This window comes from Gobius niger (assembly GCF_951799975.1).
Source record: "Gobius niger genome assembly, chromosome: 20".
Lineage (NCBI taxonomy): Eukaryota > Metazoa > Chordata > Actinopteri > Gobiiformes > Gobiidae > Gobius > Gobius niger.
In genome coordinates, this window is record NC_136871.1 from 4,998,323 (window position 1) to 5,017,997 (window position 19,675).

Genomic DNA, 19,675 nt, shown 5'->3' on the forward strand with positions numbered 1-19,675 from the left:
GTAGGCCCTACATCAAAAAGTTCACCCATGTCTGCACTATTGTATATGCTTATTCAATCTCACAAAAAGCAAAAAACCAGACCTTCTATGAATAAACTATGCCACTTGTGCATACTAATACTTAGTCCTATAGCTAAAGTAAAAGGTCTGTACATTCAATGCTGTGATTTCTATCCAGGCTTTGACAACATGTTATTGTGGTAAATGGGTTGACAACAGATGAAAATATCAGGATCATTCATAATGGTCGACGTCTGAAGGCAAAAGCTAAAGGTTTTATACATTAATAAAGTGACTTGCTGGCTTAAACATTGTATGTAAACGTTGGGATCAAATGTTACTTCGGTGCATAATTCTAAAGATGAGATGAGAAAGCTAAGATGAGATAAAAAAAAGTCTAAGCTCAAACTACAGAGGCCTCAATGGTCAAACAAAATGACTGCGCTCTCACCTTCAATAACTAAAAACTTTGGTTGGCCGGTGCTTTTCTGGACGGCCATTGCCCCCCCCCCCCGTGTGCCTGTGTGGAGGCGTGGGACGTTTGGATTGGCCCACGTGTCGTCGCAAATCCTCTCCTGCCCTTGTGAGAGCCGTGACAGGGCGGACCCGAACACAGACCGGGACTGAGAGTGACGGCGGGGAGGACGGGAGCTGCCATATGTCAAGACTGTGAGGAGGTCAAGGACAAACGGCGAGCGGGAAACAAAATAACACTCACAAACTCTAGGACTGCTTTCAGCTCAGTTTTTCTATGTGTTTTGGCTGCAAGCTCGCCGTACATGGGCCGTGAGCGCGGTAACCTTCACCCTCACTTTCATTTGCTAGCGGACATTTAGATTGCGAACATAACACATGATGAATATATATATCTTGAAAGGTTAGAGTTTGAGAGTTTGTTTGTCATATTAAAGCTGCACTTCCTGAACTCCCACAACTTTCACAGTTTGGAAAGTTGTATTTAGTTGAGAAACATCTTTCTGCTCTTGCCTGTACAGTATGTGTTTCAAGATTTCACAGCCTCTGCCTCTGCAAAAAGTGAATATCAAGCATTGGCTGGAATGTCTTGCATTGAGGAAATGTTTCTTGTTTAAAGCAGTTTTATCTCATCTAGACTTTTTTCCTGATCTGAGCAAGTTTACTTTGCTCTTTTGAGGACGTTTGTGACCAGTTCTAAGGTAAATCTCACTTGAAATAAGAAAGTAAAACTGCCAATGAGATAAGATCAATGTTCTTACCCCATTGGCGAAGAAAATGACTTGAAACAAGGACAAAATGTATTGAAACGAGTCAGAAACTTCTCATAACAAGTGAAATAATCTGGGTCAGGAGCCCACCTACACCTTTCATTGTCAAAACATCTCAAATTCGGATTATTATGCTCATATTGAGACTTTTATACTAATCTGCTTCATTACTTTTTGAATGCCACACATCCTGATTGTTCCCTGGAGCCAGAGTTCATAAAAAGACAGAATGCTAAAACTGATCAAACCGATTTAGCCTCTATGCTGCCTTCATGTGCTCTGAAAATTGCACATGAACTCCACCCCAACCTTTGACCTTTCAACGCGACAGAGAGCTACGATAATGTATTATGACTATTAGCTGATTGTTATGAAGACGAGGAGCGTGGCGTAACGTGAACAGATTCATCACTACACCGTGCAGCGCAAAAGTCGAAGAAATGAAGTGGCCTGAGGGGACGAAGAGGACACGGAACCACGCGGTTCACAATAAAGCACATGGCTCGTGTTTACATTACGGTGAAACAGAGACAAGTCAGAGACAATGTCTGAGGAACTTTTGAGATCAGGGACGATGATGGATCTACCGCTTTATTTGGATTATGTGGATGTATGATAGACAGCACACGTACAGCAGCAGATGCGAGAGAGGCAGGGTGCTGGAGTCTGAGATTAAAGGCAAAGGGGAGATTAATGTGACGTTTTACACACAAATGCACCTTCTATGTACAGTATAGTAGCTACAGCATGAGCTCCCAAAGTTTTATGAGGGCAGTGGGATATAATTCTAGGAGTTTGGGTCAGAAAAACTGTAGTTTTGTCAGCACCATGCCTCGCCCCCTTTTAGTCGACTAATTGTTGGTCAGAGCATGTTTATGGTTGAAACTCTTGGTCATTGACAGCCCTAGTGTATAGTTATATTTCACTTTGATGCAACACAAATGCACTTGAACACAACGCACTCGGAATTTCCACGTCTGGGATCCTTCCCTCTTTACCAGAGCACATGAAGGCAGCAAAGTAGATCCATGGAGCCACATGAAGTTTACTTTACCCCAAGAAAACAATTTGATTCCTACAGGTTTGACCGTGTAAAGTGACTGAAACCCATGAAGTAAAATAAATCAATCCCTGACGCAGAATCTTGCAACTCGAAAGAAAGTTTGACAGTGTTTCCCAAAGTGGGGTCTGAAGCTACAAACAAACATTGAAAATTTATAGTGAAAGGAAATGTATGTGTATTTCCTGCTGTGAATCAGACTCAGGTGTTGCTATAACGTTATCTGTAATGTTATGCTGTAAAACATGAGAACTTTTTGAATACAGTGAGTTATTATTATTCCGGGGCGTCTGTGGGAGTTTCGGAGCAATACACGGTCTGCGACTTACCAATTTTAGGAACGGCTGTGTTATTTATCCCTCTACATCCAGACTAAATTGGCCTACATAACGGAAATAACCTTGCTGACTTGGAATTTATGCCGTACCCACACGACACCAGCCTGCGCCTGAATGATGGTGAAGCACAGCTGCAGGACCGGGGTCACCGCCCGGTCAGACTCACCTATTATATGGATAATTCATATACCTGCGCTATAAGCACTCAGCGAGCCAACGCTCCATAAAACTGAATAAACAGGTCCAAGGTGAGATGCTGTTGTTTCATCGCCGTGTAACATCTGCTCCAATCACATTCACTTTATTCACTGAAGCGCTGGAAACGTGGCGGCCGGTCTCTGCGGAAGCGTGTGTGATGTATGTTTAACCAACTCTCAAGTGCAAGGCGAGACACTGAACAGGGAAAGAATTATATAAATATGAGAACAATATGTTTCTTGTTTTCTTGTCATTTTATCAAAATCAGGATAGATTGTCTTGTCATTTTCAGTTCAGGTTCAGAAACTCTTTTTATCCAGTGCAAACGTGCAACACAAACTGTAAAAACTTTAAAACGACACTGCAAGAAGTAGTCTTGTAATAAGTAAAATTCTGAAATAAGTACTTTTTCAATAAATCTGTCCATGGAGCAAGATACAAGATTTACCCTTAAATTAAGATAAAATAAATCAATGTACTCAAAACTAGACCAAAAATCATAATTTACTTGAAATAAAACGTTATGGTCCTTTTATCTTAATTTAAGTGTAAATATCTTGCCCTGTGGACAGATTTCTTAAAAATAAAGTCTCAAATTAAAGGCAAATTTCCTAATTTCAAGATTACTTTTTGTAGCGTATGCCTAAATATGCCTAAACATGCCCAAAATTGTCTTCACTTCAGTGACAAAATCTAATTAATGAATAGTGCTAAGGTCAAATTGATGGTTTCATTTTGTTGGAATATCAGTTACAAAGATTTCATAGGACTATTAGATATCTTGTTTAGTTGTTCAATAAGCTTAAGTGAAAAAAAATTACGCCAGGAATAGATACAGACGGCATCTCGTCATAGAAGGGGGCGTGGCTTCGCCGAGGGGGAAAATAGAATCATTAGAGAAACACAATTTTCCACTCTTTTTTGCCATTTTCTGGTGGAATATCAACTTATTTATCACATACAAAAAGCCATGTGCAAATCGGGCCCATATGGATATTTTCTCTCAGCAGATTGTTCAGTAGAAGTGAAAAAACGGCAGTTGTAGCTCACGCTAGCTAACCGGTAGCATTAGCACGATGCTAGCATGTAGCATCAAGTTAGCATTCTCCATTATTTATGTATTTATGGGCTGTTGAACCACTTTGCTCCTCTCCATGTCTTTGTATCTTTATTTAGTACAAAACTATATCATAATTCCGCGTTTGTTAAAGTAGTTTTTGAATAATTAGAGAAAGTTTGGATTTTTCTCCACATTGTTTCCCCCCTTAACTGTTTTCAAACATGACCATATATGGGCGATTCCAGAGATGCCGTCTGTATCCATCTCATCCTCTTTTGTGGTGACACGGGTACTAAAATATGTCAATAAAACATTATAGGGAATGAACAGAATACATCGTAAAGGGATAAGTTCCGTCCTTTTGTGCTCTGACATTAAAACTACGGAAGAAAACTGCGGCTAAAAGTCTCAACATTGAGCTCTGCGGGGAAAAAAAACGTCATCTGGACTGGGTTATTTGGAGAAAACTTTTTAAACGTAGACGATCGCACCTGAATGTTATGAAACGCGGATCTCTGTCAGCTCGCTTTCATAAACTCTATTCATGCACTTTTCAGGTGCAGTGAAAAGACCAGACTGAACTGTACTCCGGTCTCCGTGGCAACCCCTCAATGAGTCACCATAGCGATAAGTGACACGGGCGCTCGTCCCAAACAAAACAGAGCTCAATTAGCTCCAATACACAAATGCAATGAAAGAAAAGAATAGAGAGGAGAAAGGAAAGGAGTCAATGCTTTCGTCACGTGCACTCGATTTTCAGCACAAATTCAATATGTGCAGAAAAGTGGAAGAAAAAAAAAAATATGATGGGGTAGGATATTTTGGTGTTTGGTTATTGGCTGCTGCTCCATTTTTAAGCCGTTTTAACTCCCGCCTGAACCGAGCACATGTCCTCCTTTACCCAAATCTAAAAGCTTCTTGAACAAAGCGACAGGAACAAGGATTAAAAATAAGACAAAAAAGTGGGGGTAAAAGCAACAAAAGAGCGAGTAAAAAGTGATGAAGAAGCAAAAGTAAAGGAGCCACAAGGAAGCAACAACAACGCGACTAAAGTGACAAGCACGAGATGAAAACAGGGGCAAAAAAAGGGGCAAAAAAAGCAAAAATGTGACATGAACGTTGCAAACAAAAGCTACAATCAGTCTTAGCTTTCAAATGAGACCTTACTCTGACCTATAAGCATGTGAGTTGCAGCGGTGGAGCTTTAAGATTTGGGTAATCAGAGGTCAAGAGGTTAAGAAAGAGGTTAAGAGGTGATCAAGCCCCGCCAGCACTGACTGCACTGCAAAAAGTAATTAACTAGACAAGTATAAACATCTCAATTTGAGCAGAATAATCCAATGTTTTGTTGTTTTGACTGGTTAAGAAGTTCTTGGGCATTTGTCCTAGATTATTTCACTTGTTCTGAGATGTTGCTGACTCGTTTTCTATACATTTCGTCCTTATTTGTGGTCATATCGCCTTTGCTCTGCCCAATCCCGTCAGACCTTGGAAGCTAAGCAGGGAAGGGCCTGGTCGGTACTTGGATGGGAGACCGTTTGGGAACACCAGGAAGCCTAGCGAATGTAGTGAGTGAGTGAGTGAGTGGTGGTGGTCGGAGGGGCCGATGGCGCAGACTGGTTGCCTCGCTTCTGTCAGTCTACCCCAGGGCAGCTGTGGCTACAATAGTATCTTACCACCACCGAGTATGGAGTGAACGAATAGTGCAATGTAAAGCGTCTTTGAGTGAGAAAAGCGCTATATAAAACCAATGCATTATTAATATTATTATTATTATTTCAGGTCATTTTCTTTGCTAATGGCAATTGCTCATTAGCAATATTACTTTCTTATTTCAAGCGAGATTTACATTAGAACTGGTCTGAAATGTCCTCAAACAAGCAAAGTAAACTTGGTCCGATCAGGAAAAGTGTCTAAATGAGTGAAAACCACTCAAAACAAGATACATTTCCTCAATTCCAGTCATTTAAGCCAATGCTTGATATTGACTTTTTGCACTGACTGAGATTAGTCAGGAGTGATCACATGGCGCGGGCAGAGGTGCGCATGCTCTAACTCTCAGACCCCTGAGCTGCAAACAAGGAAACCACATGGAAGAAAAGGAAAACAACCTGCAACATGCGACACTGAGGAGAAAAGCTGCCACGACATCATTCACCTGCAGCTATAGTTTGATGATGTTGCCATAGAAATCGAGCGAATATTGTCTGTTTATATGGGAAAAGGCAGGGGATCCAAGACTTAAATGTAGAGTTACTGATACAGGAATCCACAGAAGACCAGAAGAAACTATCAGCAGTAAATATGAAATACAACGCGGACTAAACATGCTGAAAGCTGCAAAAAGCAAAAGAAGAGACGCTAACTTACATGCAAAGACGAAGCGGCTCCACTTGTTAGCGCGCTTGTTCCTCCTGGTTCATTGCTAACAGCTCTGGCGCTGAAAGCCGGAGGAGGTTGAAATCACAGGCTGTCACAGCACTTGACATGAGCGCGGCTAACACTCGCTCTCTCCCGCCCGCCCGCCGTCCCTCTCTCTCTCTCTCTGTTTCCATCTTTGTACAACAACTTCCTCCCATTTTTTTTGTGCACAGCTTGTTTTTTTTTTTGCCTGGCTGGTTGCGCCGCTAAACCACCCACAATCTCTCAATTCAGACTGTCGTGAAGGAGAGGGGAACGTACAGCGGGGCGCGGATCAATCAAAGCGACTTTGCTTAGCGCCGAGCGGCGACATGGGGGGAACCGATGGAGACGTGACACTTCTGAGCTTCCTGAAAGGGTTGTAAGGGTTGAAAGTGTGCAAAAATTGACTTTTTGTTTGTTGCTTTCGTGCTGCTTCCCTTTCCAGCGATTGACGTGTTATTTTAAGCAGGGGTCTCAAACACATGTGGACCGGGGGCTGAAAATGGGGACCCAGTGTTGGTCGGGGGCCGCAACAGATGAAGCCTTTTTTTATTAAGTCAATTATGATTTAGAAACTTTTTATTGTTTGCTATAATTTACCTTAAAAGGACGATCCAGAGTCCTAATGTCCTAATGAGCCCAGACCTGTTCACCACAACTGCCTCGAAAATCCTGCACTGTCAGTCAAAACGGTGTTACTTCGGGTCCGAATTGCCGTCATGCACGAGCTTAAAGGGGGGGTATTATGTAAGAATTAAAAAACGAGGAGCCGTGCATTAGACGGTTATAATGCACGACACGGAGTCAAGAACACCACGACACGCAGTGGAGTGGAGTTACTCCTGCATTATAACGTCTAATGCGGCTCTGAGTTGTTTAATCCGCTTATACCAGGGTCCCACAAACGTAACATTTATAATAAATGTTTTTTTCATTGACTAAACTCACTAAATATGCCAGACTACGGGACTATTTTGTGTGGGTTATTAGCCGGTCACTGAAGGCTGGTCTCAGAGCGAGTCATTCTCCGCAGCTATTACGAGGATCTCAGTCAGGCTCAACGACACAACATCAGCACAGAATCACAACACAACAGGACTAACCCGGAAACACTTTTCCCTGGAAGTAAACACCGATATGCGGCACTCGTGGGCAGGAGTTATTTCACTTTTACGCTGTTTAACCTGAAGCTAGCTAGCTAGCTCAACCAGCTCAACTGTTTATGGAAACAGCTGCAGTGGAGTCGCTCACACCTGGGCCCCCCCAACTGAAACTTTTATGTTTGACTTTACTAATCCAGACAAATTTGCTTAAATGCAGGATCATTTTATGTACGCCTGAAAATGATGAATAGCCTTAACCGTTTTCAATAGAAATGGAAAGCTCATATTTTATTAACAGTAGCTAACCTAGCTGCTCACTCTCCTCTACTTCACATTCATGTAAATACTAACGCCGTCTGCGCTGTGTCTACGTGACTGAAGGCACGGGTGAAGACCAGACAGGTCCTAAAGAACTCATCAAAGCTAAGGTAAGAACATATCTCAGTATGTAAAAACGGTGGCCTATTCCTTTAATAATGATTAAATTAACTGACATGATCCTCTTGTGTGAGCACATAATGTTGCTTTGAGAGAACAGCGTTGCAGTGTCATAAAGGTAAAGATGTTAAGGTGATTTTTGTCGCGCTGTAGTGCATGTTTAGCTGAACAACTAAAGTTTCTCCTCACGTTCTGACGTCTCCACCTGTTTCAGAAGCTCCTCTCTCAGTCCGCTGCTTTTAGTCCCTTTCTTTGTTGAAAAAGGTTGATAAGTCGCCTGCAGAAGCGCCGCATCTCCCTTTCCCGTCTGATGTTGTCATTCTCGCGTCCGCAGCGACATTGGCGATACTGTGCAGTGCCTCATGGGAAATGTAGTTCTAACATCAGGAGTGATCACATGGCGTGGGCAGGCGGGCAGGCGGGCAGGCGGGCAGGCGTCTGAGACGCCTGATTTTAAGTTACACCATAACAAATGCTGTGGCTAAGCTGTCCAAAAGTAGTCGTGAAAGCCAGAAAAAGCATAAACTAATCTGTGTGCAGAGTAAACTTCGATGTGGGACACGCAGGGGATGCATAGAAAAAAAAACATCTGCAAGCTTTGATATGCCTTGGAGTAAAGACAGTTTGAGTGTTGAGATAATCAACGTTTGAGTGAAATAACTGTGGGATTTTCATGATAGAATGACATTAAGCATTTAGAGTAACAGGTTTTAAAACTCCTTTTTCGCTCAAAAAGGTTTTGACCAAAGACGTGCTGAGTAATTGGGAGAGTTGGGACGAAGACGAGGACTAGACTCACAGTGGTGCCATTCCAGGCCCAAAGGCTTTAAAGGAACAGGCCACCGTGTTTCCATAGATACAGACGGCATCTCTGTAATCGCCCATATATGGTCATGTTTGAAAACAGTTAAGGGGGAAAACAATTTAGAAAAAATCAAAACTTTCTCTAATTATTCAAAAACTACTGTCACAAATTCTGAATTGTGAATATAGTTTTAATAAAGAAACAAAGACATGGAGAGGAGCAAAGTGGTTCAACAGCCCATAAATCAATAAATAATGCTAACCTGATGCTTCATGTTAGCATCGTGCTAATGCTAACGGTTAGCTAGCGCTTGCTACAACTGCCGTTTTTTCACTTCTACTGAACAATCTGCTGTGAGAAAATATCCATATGGCCTGATTTACACTTGACTTTATGTATGTGATAAATAAGTTCATATTCCACCAGAAAATGGCTAACAAGAGTGGAAAATTGTGTTTCTCTAAAGATTCTATTTTCCCCCTTGGCGAAGCCACGCCCCCTTCTATGACGAGATGCCGTCTGTATCTATACTGAGGTATGTTCTTGCCTGAGCTTAGATGAGTTGATGTGTACCTGTCTGGTCTTTATGCGTGCCCTCAGTCAGGCAAAAAGACCAAAGATGTTGTTAGCGTTTAGCCTCTCCTCCTCTCCTCTATGGGACCAAACGGGGTGAAGTTAGAAGTGACCAAGCTCTTCCATGTTGTCCCTATTCAAATACGTTTATGTGAGTAGCTACACAATCCAAGAATACTGGCTCCACTGCCCGTCCCTCCTCAGACACCACCCGGACACTGACCTCCTCTCACTCGCACCACCCGGACACTGACCTCCCCTCACTCGCACCACCAGGGCAGAACCACTGCTTCATCCTTGACAGAACCCGAGCTAACGTGCAGCGTGCGGGATGGTTTGGATGAATGAAATACCCCACAGTTTATCGTGTTTTTATTGCCAAACCCAAACCTCACTTTTGGCAAATACAGCCAAAACTTAAGACTTTTATTTACTTTTATTTTATTAGTAATCATCACTTTACTGCGCGGATGCCAAATTACTCCTGGTATTATTACGCCTTACAATATACTTCCCCCTTTGATCCGCTTAGAAAATCCACATTGTTTAATTTTGTGTAATTATTACCATATTGAAATAGGGAAAACGTGGAAGAGCTTGGTAGCTTCTATCTTGACCTGTTTTGGAGCTATAGAGGAGAGAGGCTAAATGCTAACGCCATCTGCGCTGTGTTCTAAACATGTGTTGGAACTGATGGAATAAACAGAAAGATGCTAATAGGTGAGATTCGATTAAGCAGAGTTCACTCTTCATTAAATCTCCTCGAGCCGGTGTCGTCTCTGCACGAGCTGCTGCAGCGTCAGCCCCTCCCTCTCAGTCCCGCGCCTTCTGTAAAACCCACTCATCACCGCCTCATGTTTAGGGAAATCTCATTCACAAGTTGCTTTGCATTGCCTTTCATGGAGGCGGGTAGAGGGAGGAAAGATCAGGCGTGCGCACTTTCCTACGCACTTTCGAAGTCAGAGTTTCACGCTCAGTTTGATAAATGAGGCCCCTGACAGGTACGCATCAACTCGTCTAAGCTCAGGTAAGAACATGTGGCAGAATGGAAAAACTGTGCCTGATCCTTTAACTGGGCTGCAGCAGGAGTCTGGGCTGCTGCTTTAGACATAAATAAAGTTACACAAAGGTTTTTTGTTTCATGTAAATCAATCAAATATTGACTGAGGTGAAATCAGAAAGAACTTTTGCATTTCCCTTTGCATTCAGTGCTGAAGCCGGAGACGCTGAACTGACTCAGAGCCGTATTAAATTGAACAGTTATGCGAGTTATTAAGTTGGTGCAGTCCCGCGGAGATAAGTGTTTGTGTGAAGTGGACAGAAAAAGGGGCAGGTGAGGCAAAAAAGAAAGAATGAAAGGCAGTGACCAATGATGAAAGACATATCATCATTTGAATAACTCAAAGCTGATCTTGGAGACGTGTCAGACCCAGATCATGTGATAGCGGCCCATGTGAAAAGAGAAGGCACCGATCCAACAACCTGCTGTGTTATAAACCGACACTCTTCGAGGTGAGCTACAAATCTGGAGCTGTGTGGGTCGATTTAAATAATGAAACCCCCGCACTGAAGTGATGTCCCAGCTGCACGGCCCTGCTCCTGACGCTCAAAGCAGTTCTTCTGAATGTTGCGACTCAGTGAGGAACTAAAATTCATAGAAATAAGACCAAATCCTCAAATGTTTGAATGAATAAGTTTCTCTTTAGTACAAACTAATGATTCATTTTCCCAGAGCAGTCTGTTTTAACTCTGTCCGTCAGTCTGATGTTGCCTTCAAACGTTTTCTTAATGTCCTCTTTCATATTTGTATAATGTCGTTGATAACAGCTTTGAACAACTCCTTTGAAAACAGTTGAAAATTTGGGCGACAGTAAGCAGAAAGTTATTGCATCCTCCCACAAAACCTAGTGTGAAGCAGTGTTTTTCTTCATTCAAGCAATTTTGAGCAACCGTGTTCACTTTGGCCGTTTCTTCTCCTGCTCTTGAAGTGCTACGATGTGTTTGGGGTGGTAAAATGGCGGGCTGCACTCGTCTCCACTGTGCGAGTGTTCAAAGAGATCCATCAAAGTTTTGCCGTAGCAGTTTCAGAAGGCGCGTCTTTAGCTGAGGCCAGCGCAACATGCTAGCGGGAAAAGTCCAAAGAAAGTCGTGTAAACTGCGGAGTCAGACGTGTTCATGGCCTCTGTTACCTGTGACTCTGGCGGTGGTGCGGGGTGTGCTGAGGTGTAGTCGAGACGCTTCAAAGAGATCCTCTCTGCAGCGAGAGGATGGCTCACTCTACGACTAGTGTTCCAAAATACAGTATGGGTATGCAACTTCAACAAATGCTGAATTATGAATTCAGTTTTCTACTAAATAAAGATACAAAGACATGGAGAGGAGCAAAGTGGTTCAACAGCCCATAAATACATATACACGCTTCTACTGAGCAATCTGCTGTGAATAAACATCCATATGGACCCGATAGAGACTTGACTTTATTTGTATGTGATAAATAAGTTTATATTTCGACATATGAATAACTGTGTTTTCCCCCTTGGCGAGGCCACGCCCCCTTCTATGACGAGATGCCGTCTGTATCTATGGACCATAAATAATATATTTAATTGACATTTTATGTGAAAGACACACACTAAGACTATCGGGGAGCAGACAGCATCATGAAGTCCAAGAGCACATCAGACAGGTCCGGGATGAAGTTATTGAGAAGTATAAAGCTGGGTTAGGTTATAAAAAGATTTTCAAAGCTTTGAACATCTCTCAAAGTACAGTTAAATACACCATCCAGGAATGGAAAGAGTATGACATTGTTGCAGACCTACCAAGACCTAGCCATCCTCCTAAATTTACTGACCGAACAAGGACAGCACTGACCAGAGCTGTTACCGAGAAGCCTATGATGACCCTGGATGAACTGCAGAGAGCTACAGCTCAGGTGGGGGAAACTGTCCACAGACGAACTATTAGTCGAACTGTGCACAAATATGGCTATAGTATGGCAAAATGTGGAAAAGTTAAAGAACTAGGCCACCGTTTTTACATACTGAGATATGTTCTTACCTCAGCTTCGACGAGTTCTTTAGGACCTGTCTGGTCTTCACCCGTGCCTTCAGTCACGTAAACACAGCGCAGACGGCGTTAGCATTTAGCCTCTCCCTCTCTCCTCTATAGCTCCAAAACAGGTCAAGATAGAAGCTACCAAGCTCTTCCACGTTTTCCCTATTTAAATATGGTTACGTGAAGTGTTACACTACAAAGTATAATTACACAAAATTGAACAATGTGGATTTTCTAAGCGGAAAAAAGGGGGAACTATATTGTAAGGTATAATAATACCAGGAGTAATTTGGCATCCGCACAGTAAAGTGAAGATTACTGCGCAGATTTCGAGTCCTAAAGAACTCGTCAAAGCTAAGGGAAGAACATATCTCAGTATGTAAAAACGGTGCCCTATTCCTTTAATGTGACATTTTAAAGCCAGTTGGAACATCAAGTCATTTCTATCGCAAAAATGTGACAATCCCTTTCAGTGCGAGAGCAATAGTGCTTAAACTGCAACAGATAATCCTGACCCTCCTTCATCATTCGTGCCACGTTTTCCGTCCCGGCGCGTGGGGTTTTGTCACTGTCATTTTGACGTACCCGCTTCTCCTGCGGAAGACGAATCCGGCGCCACAGCAGTGTTAGGTCAGTGCGAGCGCCAGCCTCACTCACGGCCTTTACATTTTTATCGTTCTCGACAGCGACAGCGAGAGTGACGGATACAGACGTGAAGGTCGGAGGTCGCGTCTGAAGGTGACGTTAGCCTGTTCGCGCTGCCGCTAAGGGCTGTCCATCAATCTCCAGAGGAAGAGACAGCGGGAGCCCCCGGGGACGTACACAGTACTACGGCAGTACGAGAGATAGTGGGTTCATGACTGGATCACAGTTAAAGTACTGGAAGGCACAGTGGGATGTGATGTGTGCCCACTGTGACGGCACTCAAAGGTTAAAGAGGGGGTATTATGCTTTTTTCAGTCACATAGCACCAGTCTATATCACACTACAATGATGACGAAACCTTCTGCTGGTCTGTAAATGCAGTAAATTAGAATAACTGCCTTGTATAAAATTGCTCTCTCAAAATGGCTGTAGTGAATGTCTTGAAATAGGCCTCTGTCTCTTTAAGAACCTCTGACCCTTTCAGACACGCCCCCTCCACACGCTGTCTGTGGCATCTGTGGGGAGGGGGTTCTGCTGAGGAGCAGTGGTTGGTTACTCAGCTGGTGACGAAAGCTCGGAGGCGTCTCCAGGAGGTGGGGGCGTTCCTAGGAGGACTCAGGCAAACCTATCCCTAAAATGGCCGCCATCAGAGTTTTTACAGATTACTCAAAAATACGTGAATTTGCCAAGGCAACACTTCAGGCATGTTTTTAATGAGGGAATGACATAATAACATGATGTAAAGCTTGAAAAAGTCGATTTTGCATAATACCCCCCCTTTAAGCTTTAAGAGGTTTCACAAAATCATAAAGCTTTGGTATTAGCTTTTTTGTTAAGGAGACATGAAGTAATATAGTAGAGAGTATATGAACCATAGGAAGGAAATCTTATTCATCTTTTTCCATCAGTCTGTTGTAGCAAGTGCTATTTTTTTGCCGTATAGTGCTGCACCAATCGTTGCCCACAAACACGGTGAGGCCCCCAAAGATTTTAGCCGCTAAATCAAAGGAGCACTAGTTCTCTCTAGAAACTGCGAAGTAACGTGTGCAATAACCCCTCTGCAGAATACATGCAATAATCCCTGTACTTACATCACTTATCTGCGTCACTTTCCCTCCGGGAGCCGCCATCTTAACGTTTAAGCACCCGAATGATCCTGGGAGCTCTGTTGTCGAGGGGCTTCGCTCCCATGGCAAACAGGCCCAAGGTGACGGGTCAGACAAAGAGCGGTTCAGAAGCCCCTTATGAGAGACCAACAGGCCCATTTAATCGTGAGGCCGTCCTACTGTTGACCCACCACCTGCAGGAGGAGCCATAAGGGGCTGGTGCAATGTGATTTGGGCAACTCCAACAGCTGCCCCCACGACCCGGCCACAGAAAAGTGGAAGAAAATGGATGGATGGATGGATGGATGGATGGATGGATGGATGGATGGATGGATGGATGGATGGATCTGCGTCACTTTATCAATCACTTGCACAATGTTGTAAACCTGCACTGCTAACACTGACCACAACTTTTTTGTTACAGTCTGTTTACTTATTATTTACTGTTTATACTTTTTGTCCCCATAAAGTCCTTGGTAGTCATTTTATATACAAGATATCACTATTCACTTTTTAATAGTTTTTTCCTTACATTTCCTGCCTGTTTGCACACCCTGAGTGTAAATGTCTCCATTGTGAGATCAATAAAGGCGTATCTTATCTTAAACATTCCTCGGACATTCAACATGAAAAGTAGGACAGGTTTACTTCCAGCTAAAGGCCGGGGCATTGTCCGCGGTTAATGCGGCTGTGCGTCAGAGGCACAGTCGGAGACAGCAGGAGCCGGGCCGAGTCTGACTCAAGGATCATTATTACAGTCGTTCACTGGGTTGGATCAATGAGCTGATGTTATAAAGTCAGACTCTGCTCCTCCGGCTCTGAACAGAAATCAGTGGTTATTATTGTGCACCTTCGATACAGCGACGCTGCTGTTCCCTTCGCTCGGATGCAGTCGTGAGTTGTGTGGGGGTGTTTTTTCATGTGTGCTATGTTGTTTCATGGCCCAAACATTGCATGTTTTGTGAGCACCCCCAGCAAAGACCTCAGCACCCCCTAAGACCCTCCACTGGGTTTTTGAGTTGGGTTTGAGTTTGAGTCTAAGGACGCGGGTCGTCACCACCTGCTGCAGACATTTATTTTGGACAATATGTTTGCCTGGATACATTGTCGTGTTTATTGCTTTGTTTCATTGTTTTAATCCAGGGGTCTCCAACTTTTTTTTACCCTGACAAGCTACTTTTACACAATATGAACATCGGAGAGCTACTTATGTTCAAAAACAATTGCGAAAAACGCAACTTAGGTGGAGCTCACCCTGAAGAATTACTTGCCAAGATGGTATTTCAAAGAAAGTGACTTGAGTTTTGTCCTTATACTTTACTATATTGGACCAACAGATCACAGATTGTGTTCAGCATGTTCAGAACAAACAGAAAATGCATCTATAATTTGAGATATCAACCGCGCAGAGATGTAGAAAGTCTTTGGCGAGCTACTGGAAGCTCCGCACAGTAAAGTGAAGATTACTGCGCGGATTCCGAACTACTCCTGGTATTATTACGCCTTACAATATAGTTCCCCCTTTTATCCGCTTAGAAAATCCACATTGTTTAATTTTGTGTAATTATACTTTGTAGTGGAACACTTCACGTAACCATATTTAAATAGGGAAAACGTGGAAGAGCTTGGTAGCTTCTATCTTGACCTGTTTTGGAGCTATAGAGGAGAGGGGGAGAGGCTAAATGCTAACGCCGTCTGCGCTGTGTTTACGTGACTGAAGGCACGGGTGAAGACCAGACAGGTCCTAAAGAACTCGTCAAAGCTAAGGTAAGAACATATCTCAGTATGTAAAAACGGTGGCCTGTCCCTTTAATAAAACTGTCAAAATGCTTAAAATAACATTCTAAAACATATTGAAAACAGAAACACAGCTTGGCTCGGTTATCAAAGAAATGCGCGGCTGCCAATTTGTTACGGTTCACTTGGAAATGTCACCTTATGTTTGGAGCGTATGGTGCGAAGTGCTATGTTGGGTGAGGTGTTACTCCTCTGTCCCTGCGGCAGAGGAAACAGCTCAGCCCTAATGACTTCAAGAACAAACTGATGCTTGCCCTGTCCCGTCACATGCCCTTCTTCAGGCCTGAGCTCCGGGGTGGAAGTGCAACAGTGTGCTCTTTGAACAGTGTTGCGTGGCCGCCTCTCACTGTTGGTCGTCACTTCTGTCCACTGTCCCCTCATGTTCACACTTTTATCCTCCTACACAACACGGATGTACCCCGCAGCATTAAAATAACCACATACATGACACATGGCCCACATGGCTCACAAAGCTGTTACCGCGACTGAGGGACTGGCAGAGACTTGATAAAGGACTTTCTACCTCAGAGTTCTGTGCTTTACTGTAGTGATAATAATGGGTCTCGTTCATGAACATCTTCTTAAGGCGAGACACTGCAGGTGAATAGGGGAAAATAATAAATGTAGAGATATATCTATTTGAAACTTTTGCTGAACATCACAGATATAAATATGAGAAAAAAATGTATTGCATTTTTTCTGTCATTTTATGTTTTCACAAAAAGATAAGGCATTTTGAGCATTAAAATGGCCAAAATGTCCTATATTTTTGGCAACAAAATCAAAATAATGAATTGAGCCAGATTAATATTGATGGTTTTATTTTTATTGACATATTAGTAACTAAGATTTTTTCAGAGGCGATTTTGGATATTTTGTTTAGTTTTTCAATAAACTAATCATCAGTGAAAAAAATCTGTAAAAACTCAAATTTCGCCTGTTTTTTCGGTTTCAAAGTTGAATAAATCAGGCTAGGAATTTGATATTAAAAAATACCTCTGAAAAAACCTTCAAAATCTTGTCAGGTCTCAGACTGTAAAGTTTGGAGTCTGTGGGAGCTTCTATAAGGGCTCAGGCTCTGCCCAAGTGCGGCTTCTCTCATTCAGAGAAAACCAGCCCTGAAGTTTTGTAGCGAGTGCGCATGCGCGGCCCGTTCTTCCACTTTTCCGCACCAGCGTCTCGTAGGAGGAAAAACACCATTTGGGTGAAAGCGTCATCACGGGGACCCTTAGCAGGACACGTGGATGTAAAATCTGTCAATATTTATGAATGAATACCCGCTTGAAAGACAGCGTTTCTACGCGGCACAGCAGCTACTTCCGGGTTGCCCTAGCCACCTCAGCTGCTCCTTTCGACGTGAATGAGCAGCAACTCTACTCCGAGCTCTTCCCGGGTAACTGAGCTCCTCACCCGATCTCGAAGGGTGCGCCCAGCCACCCTGCGAAGGAAACTCATTTCGGCCGCTTGTATTCGCGATCGTGTCCGTTCGGTCATTACCCAAATCTCATGACCATAGGTGAGAGTGGGAACGTAGATCGATCGGTAAATCGAGAGCTTTGTTCAAGTATCTCGGGGCACAAAGGCCAGAAAGGTACATATCAACTCGTCTAAACTCAGGTATGAACATATCTCAGTATGGAAAAACAGTTGCCTGTTCCTTTAAAATAGGGAAGTTCATTAGGAATAATTAACAGTTTATATGTAAAATAGTTTGGTCAAAGCTTAAGGACAGTTGAGTGGTTAGAGCTCCTGCCATGTTTCCTTTAGCCTTTATTGAACCAGTTTAGACGCGTTGGGATCTAAGATATCCTGCCAAGATGGGCAGCAACACAAAGTTTCCATAACATTAAAAATTCACACTCAGACGATCTGGACTGACATCACAAGAGACTTGAATCTAATCAAAGAAATAAGGTTTGAAGTCCTTCTGAGTAGCTGAAAGCAGTCTTTCAGGCAGCACTTTAGGAATAACACACAACAAGGCACAGTATCATTAAGACGAAGACTCTGCTGACTCTGCTTCATGTTAAAAAGACAAAATAAATAAGCAGGCAGCTTTCCAAGAATCACTATGTAAATAAAAGCATATTATTGAATCGACGAGCCTGACGTCCAACCCATTTCACTTTGTAATAACAGAAGGTGGTTTTGCTGGTTATGAAGAACATTTCTACTGTCCAGCACAATAACAGGAGTCTTCATATAAAACACATCTATAGTGAAATGCTTGTAAAACACTCAACTTCTTTAATTAAATGCTGGATGGTCAATTTAAAGAATAATTCATCATCAATTATAAAACCCAAACACTTAAAACTCTACACCAATACAATTCTCTGGCCAGATTTAGAGTAGATTGTCATGGATGGAACAACTGATCCAGCACTTGATCATAAACTGATAAAAGCAACTCAAATCCAACACTGTTCCAACATCAGCATCAGGAATTCGAGATCCAGCTCCAACAATTTGCTGCAACTGCGGCGAATCCTTACTCAAAAAGCTGCTTACCACATAGAGCTGCTTCCACAGGACGGCCCATTCCTGCAGCGTGGACGTCACCTCGGTCACGATGGGGTCTTCCAGAGGCACCACCGTCTCGTGCGGCCTGTGGAGCAGAGATAGAAACACTCGAGTTTAACGGCAATAAGGAAAGTGACTATAAAGAAGGACGTCAAAGGTTTACGCTTGATTCAATACTTTGTGAGCCTGTGTGACGTTCCCCTGACGGTGGGCTGGCGAGTGCAAAAGGGAGAAATGACAGAAACTAGTGTAAATGAAAACATATGAACGTCTACAAACAACCTAGAGCAGCAACGAGAACTCATTATGACATGGTCCTTCAGATTTATAATACCTAGAATATCATCAATCTACGATATAAACCCATACCTTAAAAATGAACTCGCTCCAAACTTTTTCAAATTTGATTTAAACATAGAGTCTGAGTCAGTCCCTTTTTTAAAAAACACTTCTTCCCTCCCAGATACTTAGCTCCTGTTGCAATCTCCTCCCAGGTTCATTAATGAAACGGGGGGGAGCGGAGTGGAGGGCGCCCCAACTGAGCTGAGGCCTGAAGCGGCTGCTAAATAGGCCCATATTAGTTACACTTGTGGCACGCACTCTCTACTCTGCTCTACTTCCTGCACTCGGTCAGACTTAGTGCGAGTTCGCCAGTAATTGTGTGCTTTACTTGGCGAAATCAACAGATATTACTTCCTAATGAGGGGACGACGTTTCAACAATTTTAATTATAGCCTGAGATAAAGAGTGGCAAGATTGTGATTCATTAAAAGGAGACGGTGAAGATGTATTTCTGCCAATCAACTGACAACACTTTTGAGTTAAACCTTCTATTATGGTGAGAACATTTGTATGGACTAGTGTTTTGTAATGACTCTAATTACTTTTCATTAAATCTGGGACGGACGGACGGACGCATGGATGGATGATTGGAAGGATGGATGGATGGATGGACGGACGGATGGATGGATGGATGATTGGAAGGATGGATGGATGGATGGATGGACAGACGGATGGATGGATGGATGATTGGACGGATGGATGAATGGACAGATGGATGGATGGACGGACGGATGGATGGATGGATGATTGAACAGATGGACGGACGGACGGACGGACGGACGGATGGATGGATGATTGGAAGGATGGATGGATGGACGGACGGATGGATGGATGGATGATTGGAAGGATGGATGGATGGATGGATGGATGGACAGATGAATGGATGGATGGATGGATGGATGGATGGATGGATGGATGATTGGAAGGATGGATGGATGGATGGATGGATGGATGGATGGATGGACAGACGAATGGATGGATGG

General features: G+C 43.1%; 1 protein-coding gene across 2 annotated transcripts in view; it reads right to left on the reverse strand.

The window, feature by feature from the left end:
- The window catches only part of dock3 (dedicator of cytokinesis 3), a 310,416-nt gene that overhangs the window by 125,380 nt on the left and 165,361 nt on the right, over positions 1-19,675 (reverse strand). For both annotated transcript variants that reach the window (XM_079579371.1, XM_079579370.1), the window contains exon 5: positions 18,339-18,435. In XM_079579371.1, the coding sequence (XP_079435497.1) occupies positions 18,339-18,435 (97 nt within the window). The remainder of the gene's footprint in view (positions 1-18,338; positions 18,436-19,675) is intronic.